Raw genomic sequence first — 12,430 nt, forward strand, 5'->3', positions numbered from 1 at the left:
GCTTGGCTAACACAGCCTATAGACCAAACTCCACCCATATACCAGAAACAGCATAAGGCACCAGCAGAGTCTCCAACAGGAAAACCAGAGACCAAAACAAACCTAAACCTGCAGCAGGGGCCACATAGGGAGAGCAAAACTGGCTTGAAAATGAGTATGCACCCATGAAACAAGAACAGAATAGTGGGCTGGAGAGATGGCTCAGTGCTTAAGAGCACTGACTGCTCTTCCGAAGGTCCTGAGTTCAAATCCCAGCAACCACATGGTGGCTCACAACCATCCGTAATGAGATCTGATGCCCTCTTCTGGTGCATTGGAAGACAGCTACAGTGTACACAATTAAAAATGTTGGGGAGTGAGATAGGAAAACAGAAATGAAAAGAATCTAATAAGTGGATTAGAAGAATAAGATGCACAGTAAAAAAAAAGAGAAGAAAATTGAAACAAAAAACCCCCAGAAGATGGAAGAGCTGGCCCAATAGCTCCTATACCTGAATTACAAACCCTTAAAAAAATTGATCAGTATTCATTGTATGTATCCAACAGACATATAACCAAACTAATTCGTGTTAATAAAAAACTGCTTAGAGAGGGAGTCATGGTTGAAATAAGGAGAGAACACTTCCCAGAGCTAAAGGGATTTCACATGAAAAGGCTCTTAAGCACTCAGATTCAAGATGAAGGGTTACCAGGGGCTCAGGATCAAGGGTGCTTCTTGTCACCATGACATAATCGAGAGTCTTTAACCGGGGAAGAGGGAATGTCAGATGGGAAACTGTCTTTATCAGACTGACCTGTGGGCATGCCTATGGAGGAACTTTTTAAACATTAATGATGAACATGGGAGGGCCCAGCCCACTCCGGGCCTGGGTTCTGTAAGAAAGCAAGTTGAGTAGGCCATAGAGAGCATCATAAGCACCATTCCTCCAGCGACTGCATCTAGGATCCTTCCTTGGCTTCCTCTGAAGATGTAACTTGTACGTTAAATAAACCCTTTCTTCCCTAACAGTGTTTCATCAGCAACAGAACAACTGGCAACAAGAAAAACATCATTCCAACTTCCAGAAAAGAAAAATCAGAATTCAAGCCTCAGATCATTTATTTACCCTCCCTCCGGACACCCTTCCCATGGGGAAAGGCTCTATCCAACGGACACCCTTCCCGTGGGGAAAGGCTCTATCCAANGGACACCCTTCCCGTGGGGAAAGGCTCTATCCAACGGACACCCTTCCCGTGGGGAAAGGCTCTATCCAACGGACACCCTTCCCATGGGGAAAGGCTCTATCCAAAGCAGTATCCCAGGAAACAAAGAAGGGCTGGGATGCAGGAAATAGCCCCCCAAAGGGAAGTGCTCCCGGGGATGATGATGAGGGGTGCTGACATCAGGGCCAGGTACCCAGAGCAAGTGGTGGGCAGGATGTCTGGAGAGCTCTCCCACAGAGCTGACTCGATAGGACGCCCTTGTCTCCAAACACATAAAGATGATCTGCATGGGTCGTGGCAGTATGAGGTTGAAATAGAACTAATATAAAACTAAAACCACAAGACAGTTGCTATCAAAAAGGAAACAAAAATTGATACAGGCACGATGAAGCAAGCTTCCTTAGTCTTTACTAAGTCAAGGATCAGCTGTGAACAGGGGTGATATAAGCATGGTACAAGAAAACTGCTCCAAGCAAGGATACAGTGTATCTCCGTGGAACAGCAGCAGGGCGGGAAGAGGGAGTGTGGCTGATTGGAAGTTCCGCCCACCTCCCTAGGAGATGACAGCAGCAGACAAGGTGGTGTTTAGAAGGCTACAGTCAATCACAAAGAAAGTGCCAGAAGAAACCACTGGGGCAAGGATAAGAAAGAAGAGGGGAATAAAAAGCCACCCTTTTTAGTGATTTTTGTTTGGTTGTATTTTTTTTTTTTTGGTAATAAGTCTGTCTCTTTCTCTTAACATCCATATAAAAATTTATGTATAATTTACATTTTAACTAAATGTATATATATGGGTATATATATATGTGTATAGGTATGTAAAGTATATATATATATATGTTAAAATATAAATATGTAATTTTGTTACAAATAATTGTTAAAATAATATATAACTTTTTAAACATATTGTGAAATATTATTTAGTAAATTACTCTAATTCTTCTTTATTATGAAACTACAAGTAAACTACAGAAGCATTTCATTAGGTCCCAAGCATTATATTTAAGAACTGTAAAGGCATTGGCTTTATTATTAATTACATTAGTAATACACTTGGGCCTACATGATAATACCCGTGGCAGTTCAAGTGCTGACTTCTAGTATTCGGGGCCAAATTCGTGTCATATCACTGGTGGTGACCACAAGTACTCACCAGCTCAAGCGGCCTGAGACGAGTCCCAGAGATAGGCTTGGAATCGGTGAACTCAAAGCTGGAAGCGTGAAGGCTAGCAGAGAGATGGTGGAGAGGGTTAGTTTGTGAAGGGCTTCTGTTTCTAGCATATGCTAGTAAACCCTAGGTGAAAAAACGAGTAAAGGCATTCAGTGCAGAAGCACTGAGAAAAGGCAATTTAAAGTGGTCGCAACACTCAAAGCCATTAACAGTTTTCCTATTGTTTTTAGGAAGACTAAAAATACCGAGTAATGAACTAGACACAGTGGCATGGATCTCTAGTCCCAGTACTCAGAACACAGAAGCAGGCTAATGTGTTCAAGACTGGCCTGCATTATATGACAAGACATGGTCTTAAATGAAAAATGTCAATGACAAAGAGGAAAGGGGCCACGATGTGGCTCAGTTTGTATAGTACTTGTCTAACATAGAAGTCTTGGATTTGGTCTCCAGCGCTGCATAAAACTTAGTGGTATAGCAGTCACTTGTAATCCCAATATTTAGAGGGCTGAGGCAGGAGGATCAGTAGTTCAACGTCATTCTTGACTACACAACATGTTGCAGACCAGCAGTGTTACCTGGGACCTTGCCTAAGTAATAAGAATAACAATAATCAAAAGGAAGAAATCTATATCTATATATATTAAAAAGCCTTTTTTTGTTGTAACTTTATAAACTTGGAATGATGGTCACTATTAACTATTTTATTTCAAACTAAGTCTCTTTATCCAGTGTCTAGAATTATCTTTAAGAATCTTGGTCAAAAGTCAAACTTTAAAAACAACTCTGTTGAAAAAAATCAATTAATATAATCCATCACAGCTAATAAAAAAATCCTATGATTCTATCAATAAATATAATTTTAAAAGTGGAAAGGAAGGAGAACTTCTCTGCCCTGGTAAAGAATGTCTACAAACATTCCACGGCCAACGTCCTGTTTTCTGAGAGGAACCTGAAACCTTCGGACAAAGCTCGAGGGCGAGGCAAGGATTCCTCCATCCGCAGCTGCTTTTTGGCAGCATCCTGGAAGTTATAGTTAATAAGCAAGACAGGGAAAAGAAATAAAAGGCAGATTGGGAATGAAGAAGCAAACTAACTTTGTTTGAAGACAGGGTTATCATCTCCACAGAAAAGAATACAGAACCGACTGAGTCTAAATCCTCCGAGACAAATAGTTGATTATAGTTGGGTTGCAGGATACAAGATTAAGACGAGTCAGTTTCCCCACATGGACAGGCAGGGAGGAGCTGAAAGGAAAGTGTGGTATCATAACTGAAGTGCCTGGTTGCAAACCCATGAAAACATACATGATCCGCAATGGCAACTCAACGAAAGTAATCAAGGGAGAACTAACTAACTGGAGAGAAAGACCATTTTCATGAATAGAAGGCATAGCATTGTTACATTGTTGGTTTTTAAAATTGCAATATTATTTACAATAAAGTTTTGTTTTAAAGCTATTGCTTCCAACTTATACTGCAGATTCAATGCAGTCTTAAAGTCCCAGCAAGTTATTTTATATCAATGCAAAAATTGATTCTGCAGTGTATAGGCAGAGGCAAAAAACAAAACAACAACAACAAAAAACCCCAGAATAATCAACAATAATACTAAAAAAGGGCAGATTCAGAAGAGGGACACTACCTGACTTCAAAAGATACCACTACCAGTAACAAGATGACTACACTGGTAAAAGAGTAAGTCATCAACAGAGACAGACCTGAAAACACAAACACACAGTTAAATGATGGCCACTGAGCAAAGACAGACCTGCAAACACACAGCTGAATGATGGCCACTGAGCTAAGGCGATGGAGGTGTTTCTTGGCTTACAGTGGATTTATAGACCTATGAACTTCCCATGTTGAAGATGTTAGGTCAAATATACTCAGTGCACCTAACCTACTATATCAGAGCTTATCAAGGCAGCACACCACAGATTGAGTTGTTTACCTTTGGATCCCATGGCCAACTGGGAGCTGCAGATGTCTGCTGCTGCCCAGCATCCTCAGACTGTATCCCACTACGCGTGGCTAGGCCAGGAGAGGATCAAAATTCAAAGTCTAGTTTCTCCCGAGTACACAGCACTTCCACAACATCATAAAGTGAAACTTTATACTTCGAACCATTGTAATTCCGTATCTATGTGCAGTGCAGAAAGATGATCTCTCTCTCTCTCTCTCTCTCTCTCTCTCTCTCTCTCTCTCTCTCTCTCTCTCACGCACGCGCACGCTCACGCACAGTGGTGGGGGCAGATATCACACCCATCATAGAAATGAACTCAAATTCAATTTCAGACTCAGATATCTGAAAACTTCTACAAGATAGCTTGAAGAAAGTCAAGATAAACTTGGATAAAGTAATGACTTTTATATACAGCAGTGACATCATGCTGCAGGACAGAAAGCTGATCAGCTAAAATCTACTAAAAATTAAAAACATCTGCTCTGTAGAAGACAGTCAAGAGAGTAAGCATTCCATGTCTGGTAGGAAAGAAAAAAAACCTTCCGAAGGATGAATAAGATGAAAGATGGCCATCCATGCTACTCAAAAAATTCCTAAATCTCAACAGGAACACAAACAACCCAATTTAGAAACTAGGTCACAGATTTGAACAGATGCCTGAGCAAAGAAGACAACACAGATGGCCCACGAGCGTGTGAAAAGATGCTGTGTGCCTCCTCACCGGGGAAAGATCAGCACGAGACAATGCTACACATCTCCTGAAGAATACAAGTCCAGAGCGAGCGCTGGGGGAGGGGCAGGGGGATGCAGCAAACCGGCAATGCTCATCTACCACACTGGGGACATACAGTGGGAAGCCACTTCCACTGTGGAAGTAAGTTTGGTGCTTTCTTTTAAGAGCAAACATAACCTCACTATCTGAGCCAGCCATAGGGTCCTTGTATCTACCTAAAAACGCACATGTGGAGGGTTAGCATGCTGATGGACGTGGAATGAATGTGGATCGGGAACTTACACTGGAAGTAACTCAAGGGAGGGACTGTGGCACAATCAGATGACACAACTTTATTAGGTGCTAAAAAGAAGTGAGCTAGCAAGCAAGGAAGCATGAATTCAAATTCCTAAGTGAGAGAAGCCAATTAGAAAGGGCTCCACAGGCATGGCGCAGGAGTCAGCGGAGGGAAGGACAGACAGGCAACATGTAACCTGGTGGTGTAGACAATAGCCAGGCTAAGTACCTGAAGGAGGAAGGAGGCCTGTTTTCCGGGCTTCTTGACGAGGCAGGCCCAAATAGCTTCCTTTGGTCTTCACGGGGTGTAAATGGTCTTTGGGTCCTAACCGTCCTTAAGGCATTTCGTGCTTCGCTTATGATTTCTGCACTTGTCCTCTGTTTGGACAGTGGAGGTCGATAAAAGGAATCCAGCTTTTCGAGTTTCTGGTCATTGGAAGACAGCATCTTTCCTTTTAAATTAAAATGGTCTTCAGAGACACACCCTGCAAATATATGACACAATAAACACAAGCTATTTTTTTTTATCCAGTATTTTAGAAAGATATGCACCCATCCGTATACTAAGCCAGGAAGAAACACAAAGAGGGGCTGGGAGGGAGGTACCCGCACAAGCAGGAGGAACCAAGTTCCCCAGCGTCCATCTAACACTGGCTGGGATTGCAGCACGTACCTATAGCCCCAGTGCTGGGAGGCTGATGTAAGCCAGGCTCTTGGCCCTGCAGAGTTGCCTAAACATCAGTTTCGAGGTTCAGTGAGAGCCCCTATCTCAAAAACTAAGGTGGAGAAATGATTGGGGAAAATATCTCCATTGTCAACTCCCTGGCTCCCACTCAACAGGCAAATGCACTCGTGCATACATGTATACATATTTGCACATAACACACACACACACACACACACACACACACACACTAAATACTTTATCATTAAAAAACCAAGCAATTAGAGGGCAAAGATGAGAGAATAGCTATCAAAATTATGAGCTGCACAGTTGTGCCAATATGCAATTAAGGAAAAGATGTCCAGGGAAGAAAAAAGGCAAAAAGGACCCAACATCATTACACACACACACACACACACACACACACACGCACACACACACACACGGAAGGACCAAAGCCAGGGTCTACTGCTGCCAGGCTAATGTTCCTCTACTGAGCCCCAGATCCAACCCTCATCTTGTATCCATAAACCTACTGAAAGTGCTGGGAATTCTGTCAGAACTTTCAACTAAGCTTTTTTTCCTTCCCCACCCCCACCCCAATAAAAGGGCCTACATAAGGCTAGATTAGTATCCTACCAAACTGCATTTGCTTTTCTAACCCCTCCCCCAAAAGAATGGCTCACTCCTGTACTGTCTATTTTATTTTGGAATGAATTGATTCAAATCATCTTTATTTAAGATATTGTTCACGGTGGATAAATACTAAATATTAATATCTAGTTTTCATTTCCCAGCCTATCTTGCTCAAAGACTGAAAGCTATGTAGCAGGACCTGGAGATTGCAGATCCTTCTCAAACAACAATGTGGCCCACAGAGACCCGCCTAACATGACACTGGTTCCTTGTGGTCCACAGAGACCAGCCTAACTTGACAGTGATCCAGATTTTTAAAAAACTTATTCTGGTATCAAGCTGTTTATAATTTAAATAAAATCTCTAATTTTAAAAAAACAAACAAATAAAAAACACTAACCCTATACAATGCAGCCTCCAGCGAGACAGGAACCTGTACATTATTCAGGTATTTCAGCTGGTTTGTACTGAGAAGAAAAGGGGAGGGGTGGTTTGAGCAAGATGGGGGGGGGGGACTGGACACAGAGGACAGAAAAGATCCCACTTTCTTGAGTAAGGGCTTCCCTAGACAGAGAAATCTGCTACATTGTGACCATTTACAATGAGCTGTAACATTGTGTTTCACACAACTACAGACAGAAACATTCAATGTTAGTTCTAGTCCGCTCTACCCAGGTTTTTGAACACACAATGTAACTCTACCCATACAGAACACCTGGTGCAGCACTAAGGCTGCAGTCCCTCCCTGAGCAATTCTGTTTTAGGAAACCCTTTAATTCAGGATTTTAAGTTTAAACAAGGACTCTAGAATCCTATATACTAACACAACTATTAAAAACTATGGCAGGCCCAAGACATTTTATTCCTAGCACTTCCGACAGGATTAGATTATCAACAATTTTTAATGAGACTCGTTTGGAAATAAATAAAATACTTTAGATATACATATATATGTATACATTTGTTTACATCTTATGTAAATTAATATATATGTATATTATTTTTGATATATGATATAAAGTCAGCCCCACAGAATACAACTTAAGTGGTCATGGCAGGTGTGTTGACTTGATTTTAAAAGACTCTTCTCCTCACAAGGGTTGGGGTGCAGTTTGGTGGTGGAGTGTGCACTTAGAATGTGAACGGCCCGACTTTGACCCCTGACACCCACAAAAGGAAACAGGAGCCATGCTAATTTGAAATCATGAGACTAAGTGAGAAGTTTCTATGTAGTTAAGAGGTTTCTTTCCAGACACTAAATCAGGTTGTGTCTACTCCTCTGGCCTCACATGGCACTAATGAGTCCAGCAATGCCCAAAGGGAATCAGGCAAAACTAATAAAAATTCAATGGAGTGCTTTGGGGAGTAATAAAGCCTTCTTGTTCCTGACGAACAGTTTTTTTTCTGGCTGGTTTTCAGTTTGTATAGAAAAGTACATAGAACAATTGAGCAAGAACTCAGGTCCTTTTCTAAGAGTTCTGTAAAATATTTGAGCACAAGCTAGGCATGGTGGCGTATGCTTTTAATCCCAGCATTTGGGGGCAGAGGCAAGCAGATCTCTGTGAGTTCTGTCTACAAAGAGAGTTCCAGGACAACCAGGGCTGTTACACAGAAAAGTCCTGTTTCAAAACAAACAAACAAACAAACAACGGAGGGTGCTACAGGTAATCAGACTGACCAAATATCTGTGAGGGAAAAAAAGAATAGAGGGTTTAAAAGAATAGTGTGAGAGCTGGAGCAATGGTCCAGCCATTAAGAGCATGGCTGCTCTTCCAGAAGACCAGGGATTGGTTCCCAGCATCAACACGATGAATCACACCACACCTGTCTGCACTCCCAGCCCCTGGTTATTCAGTGCCTTCTTCTGTCCTCCTTGGAAGTTACATGCACACAGCAGACAGACATACATGCAGGCAAAACATCCATATACATGAAAATAATAATATTACAGTGCATACATGTTCACAACTTTCTGTCTCTTCCCAAGTCCCACTTTGTTATTTAGGGAGCACGGGTACAATAATATGACCTGTACCATTTTTCTTTGGTTATTACATTAATGTTAACGTTATCAGCTAAATCCAATTGGAAACATTTAATAGTAGGTATAAACTGGTTATAATTGTGGTTCTTCTGGTAAAGATGATGTTCTTTACAGTGGTTAAGTTCCAAGTTATTACCAATAGATTTTGTCAACTTGAAAAATAATTAGCTAAGACTATGGACATCTATTTACAACATAGCATCCTAGAACCACAACACAATCACACTATAGAGTCTTAATTTTATAAAAGCCTTCCTGCCAATGGGAGCAAGCTCACTCTACTAGAGGTGATCAACTGATACAGCAATGGTGCTTCCTACAGGAAAAGCCCTCCATCTGGGTCTCTGGAAACACAGCGACTAATAAAATCTATCTTTGCTCGGAGCAAGCTGATCACTAATGTCAGTGAAGCATTTACTTCAGTACCAAACAATCTGCTGGCATCCCTTAAGTATATCATTTCAACAAAGCTTGTGACAATTCTATGAGGTAGGTAGACACATAGCATTAATGAAGGGAAGGCTACGATGTGACCAGGACAGATGGTCAAGTTATCATAGACTTTGACAATGGGTGACCATGTTTGGAGGCTGTGGATTGCAACTACTTCTCTATCCGTTTAAAGATACCTCAACATTTTCCCAACAAGGGTAGCCTCCCCAGAGTGCATCAGCCGAGTATCAGCCTTGCTTACATCCAAACAATTTCAATATAAGGAAGAAACTGAGGGGGCAATGAAAACAGCCATAAATGGCCATGTGATTACCAAAACAGGAAATGATTTCAGACCAGGAGAGAGACCCTGGCAGGCTTGAGGAGGTAACAGCACTTGAGCTAGGTTTAGAAAATGGGCTAACTTTGAGGATGTGACAGCGTCCCAAGGGGAGAAAAGAAAGTAAGTGAGCCAAGACAGGGAATCAGGGGCACACAATTGGTATGCATGGCCCAGCATACTCCAAGCATGCAAGGACCAGAGGGAGGGCAACATGGCAGTAAGACACAAAATACAAGCTGATTCGCAGATCAAAGATCTTGATTTGGTTGATGTGATTTGGCAAGCGTGGGCAGGAAGGAGAAGAGAGAGGGAGGAAAAGGACAGAACTGGTACGTTTATATATAACTGCTTCTCTCCATCTACCTGAGAGTCACTTCTCCAAGAACCTTTCCAGGTTTAATGGCCTTTGTACAGCTGCAGTGAGGTCCCTAACTGGCCTCTGTCTTAACTCTGTCCACAGTGTTAGAACTAATTGCTCACACTGCCAGTGCTAGTTCCTACCCTTGGACTCTGAATCCCAGCCCTCCATAGGGGAACAACCGAAGGCTAAATACACCTGAGCTGAGAAATTCCTGGATGAAGGCTACATGGTGTCTTTAATTAGAGATATATGCTGTGGTAGATTATAAAGGTATATTGGGGTTTATTTCTGACAGCATCTGATCTGTGAGGCCCTGTGGCAATATGAGTTCATATATAGCTACTTCTCCCTTTCCAGTTGCTCAAAAGTGTGGGACTGAACAAACGACTCAGGAGTGACAGTGACATCAAGGGTGATGGGCATGAGAAGACATGAAGAGGTCAGAGGCAACACAGAATGGACAGATCCACAGGGATCAGAGGGAGGCCAGGAACCCTTTCAGAAGAGATGTGAACTCTGGAGAGAAGAGGGAGGCCAAGTTCTGCCTTGCATCTCACTGTGTTTGGTCTGTGGTATCAGATGGGACCACTAGAGGATGAACATCATCTGCAGGAGGATCTGAAACACCCAAACTGGTTTGTTGTTGCTGTTTTAATGTGTATGGGTGTTTCCCTGTGAATATGTCAATTCACCACAAGCACACAGTGCCTGCCAAGGCCAGAAGACATTGCTGGATTCGCTGGAACTGGAGTTGTGAGCCACTGTGTAGGTTCTGGGCATCAAACCCTGGTCCTCTAGAAGAGCAGCCAGTGGCCTTAGCCACTGAGTCATCTCTCCAGACACATGTGTTGTGTTATTTTCTTCTTCTGCCCTCAGAGGGCATTACATGCACACTGTACACACACATACATACAGGCAGTCATACACATAAAACAAGAATAAATATATCTTAAAAAACCCCTATCTTTACTGTTGCTACCAACAGCCACCAGAGCCACCTCCTTCATGTTAAAGACAACATTGCCCATCAGCATTGCCAACATAAGGGTTTGCAGGTGCAGCCTCTTTTCCCAGAAAATCAAACACTCGAGACTCTTTCCATGACTGAATTACTTTGGCATTAAATGAGCATCCAAACAGGTGAAGGAAAAGTGTTCAGATGTCAGAGCAAGTGTTAAGTCCCCTGAGGATCTGCAGCTCTGTGACCGTGGAGGGCGTTAGACCTCTCTATACCCGAGTTCTCTTCTGTTAAAAAGCATGGATAATGACTGACTCTCAGGGCAGTTTTCAGCATTTCCTGAAGTGTCCAAATGCCCTAGCTAGCCCTTACAATACTAAGAAGTACTGTCCAAGTGCTGGCTGGTAAAGGAGGATCTTCCTATGAATGAAAATACTCACCAACAAGAGAAATCACAAAGGAGACTATCTGTCCAATGTTTTCATGCATATCATAAATTTAAATTTTTAACTAGAGAATACCATCCTTGATAAAAAAATAAAAACAACAACAACAACCAAAAAAACAGCGTTTTTATCTGAATGTCGGTTATCCCAAATCTATGCAAACTGCTAGTCAAAACCTTAGGGATTTACAAAAATGCGATACATATAGTGTGACTTATTTTCTACCAAATGAAAAGAATATGACGTCGGGATGGGAGAACCCGCTGTAATACTTGTGGCGTGGGTTGTAAGGGGCATTCTGTATGCATACGGTGTAATTAATGTTGTTCCACATATACTTTATTGAGGACTCATTTGTTACCTAGGAAAATCCTAGTTTGTTCTTGTGGCCTACCTCCAGAGTCCCCTAGTCTATCACTCTCTCATTCAACCAGTGTTACTGAGCTCCTGTTAAATATCAGGCAACTGACTAAATGCTCACTGTTATAGAAGCTGACACCTGTGCGGACCCCGAGAGTATGCAGCAGCGCCACTCGACCCTACCAGGGAACAGAAGAGAGACTGCAGGAGGGGTCCCTGGTGAACCTGCAGGGGACTCCTCACCTCCTGCACGTACGGCTGCTCTCCCACTCCCGGCAAAGCCGGCTCCTTCACCAGTCCAGGTTAGGGCCGAGCGCCTCAGCATCCTCAACTCGCCCTCCCGCCCTCCCGCGCACTGCCTTTGCCCTGCTGGCTAGCGTCTCCATGGTAACCGTACACAAACCACCTTTCGCTGCAGGTCCAGCGGTCAGCCTACAGATCCAGGACGCCGCGGAGCGTTGCGGGATGCGCTGGAGTAGGTGCTGGGTGGGGTCTCCGGGCTCGACTCAAAATACCTGTGACAAGCGCTAGAAACTCAGACCCCGGCGGAGGTCAGACTGCCTTCCCGCTCTCGCAGGGCAGCAGAGACCAGGAGGAGGAGCAGGGCCGGGCGGGGCGGGGCGGGGCGGCTCTGCTCCACTCTCCGCCACTGAGCCTGCGCCAACCCCGCCAGCCACGCACGCATAGCAGCGTCGAGGCGTGGCGAGGGCCGGTGCGGCAGCGCAGGCAGGAGCATACCCACAGGGGAAAGGCAAGAATCGGTGGAGGGGAGTCTTCTTTTACATTAGCAATATGTTCAACCATGTTTGTTTCTCCCCGTGGGATCTCCAAGACTCTG

General features: G+C 43.3%; 1 protein-coding gene across 1 annotated transcript in view; it reads right to left on the reverse strand.

Annotated features, from left to right (window-relative positions):
• Positions 1-12,050, reverse strand: part of Armc2 (armadillo repeat containing 2) — a 109,361-nt gene extending 97,311 nt beyond the window's left edge. Inside the window, exons 1-3 of the mRNA XM_021205659.2 lie at positions 11,999-12,050; positions 5,578-5,833; positions 2,357-2,429 (exon numbers count right to left, since the gene is read on the reverse strand). Of these exons, the coding sequence (XP_021061318.1) occupies positions 2,357-2,429; positions 5,578-5,795 (291 nt within the window). The 5' untranslated portion in view covers positions 5,796-5,833; positions 11,999-12,050. The remainder of the gene's footprint in view (positions 1-2,356; positions 2,430-5,577; positions 5,834-11,998) is intronic.
• Between the last annotated feature and the right edge of the window lie 380 nt (positions 12,051-12,430).

This window comes from Mus pahari, chromosome 9 (genome assembly GCF_900095145.1).
Source record: "Mus pahari chromosome 9, PAHARI_EIJ_v1.1, whole genome shotgun sequence".
NCBI classification, from domain to species: domain Eukaryota; kingdom Metazoa; phylum Chordata; class Mammalia; order Rodentia; family Muridae; genus Mus; species Mus pahari.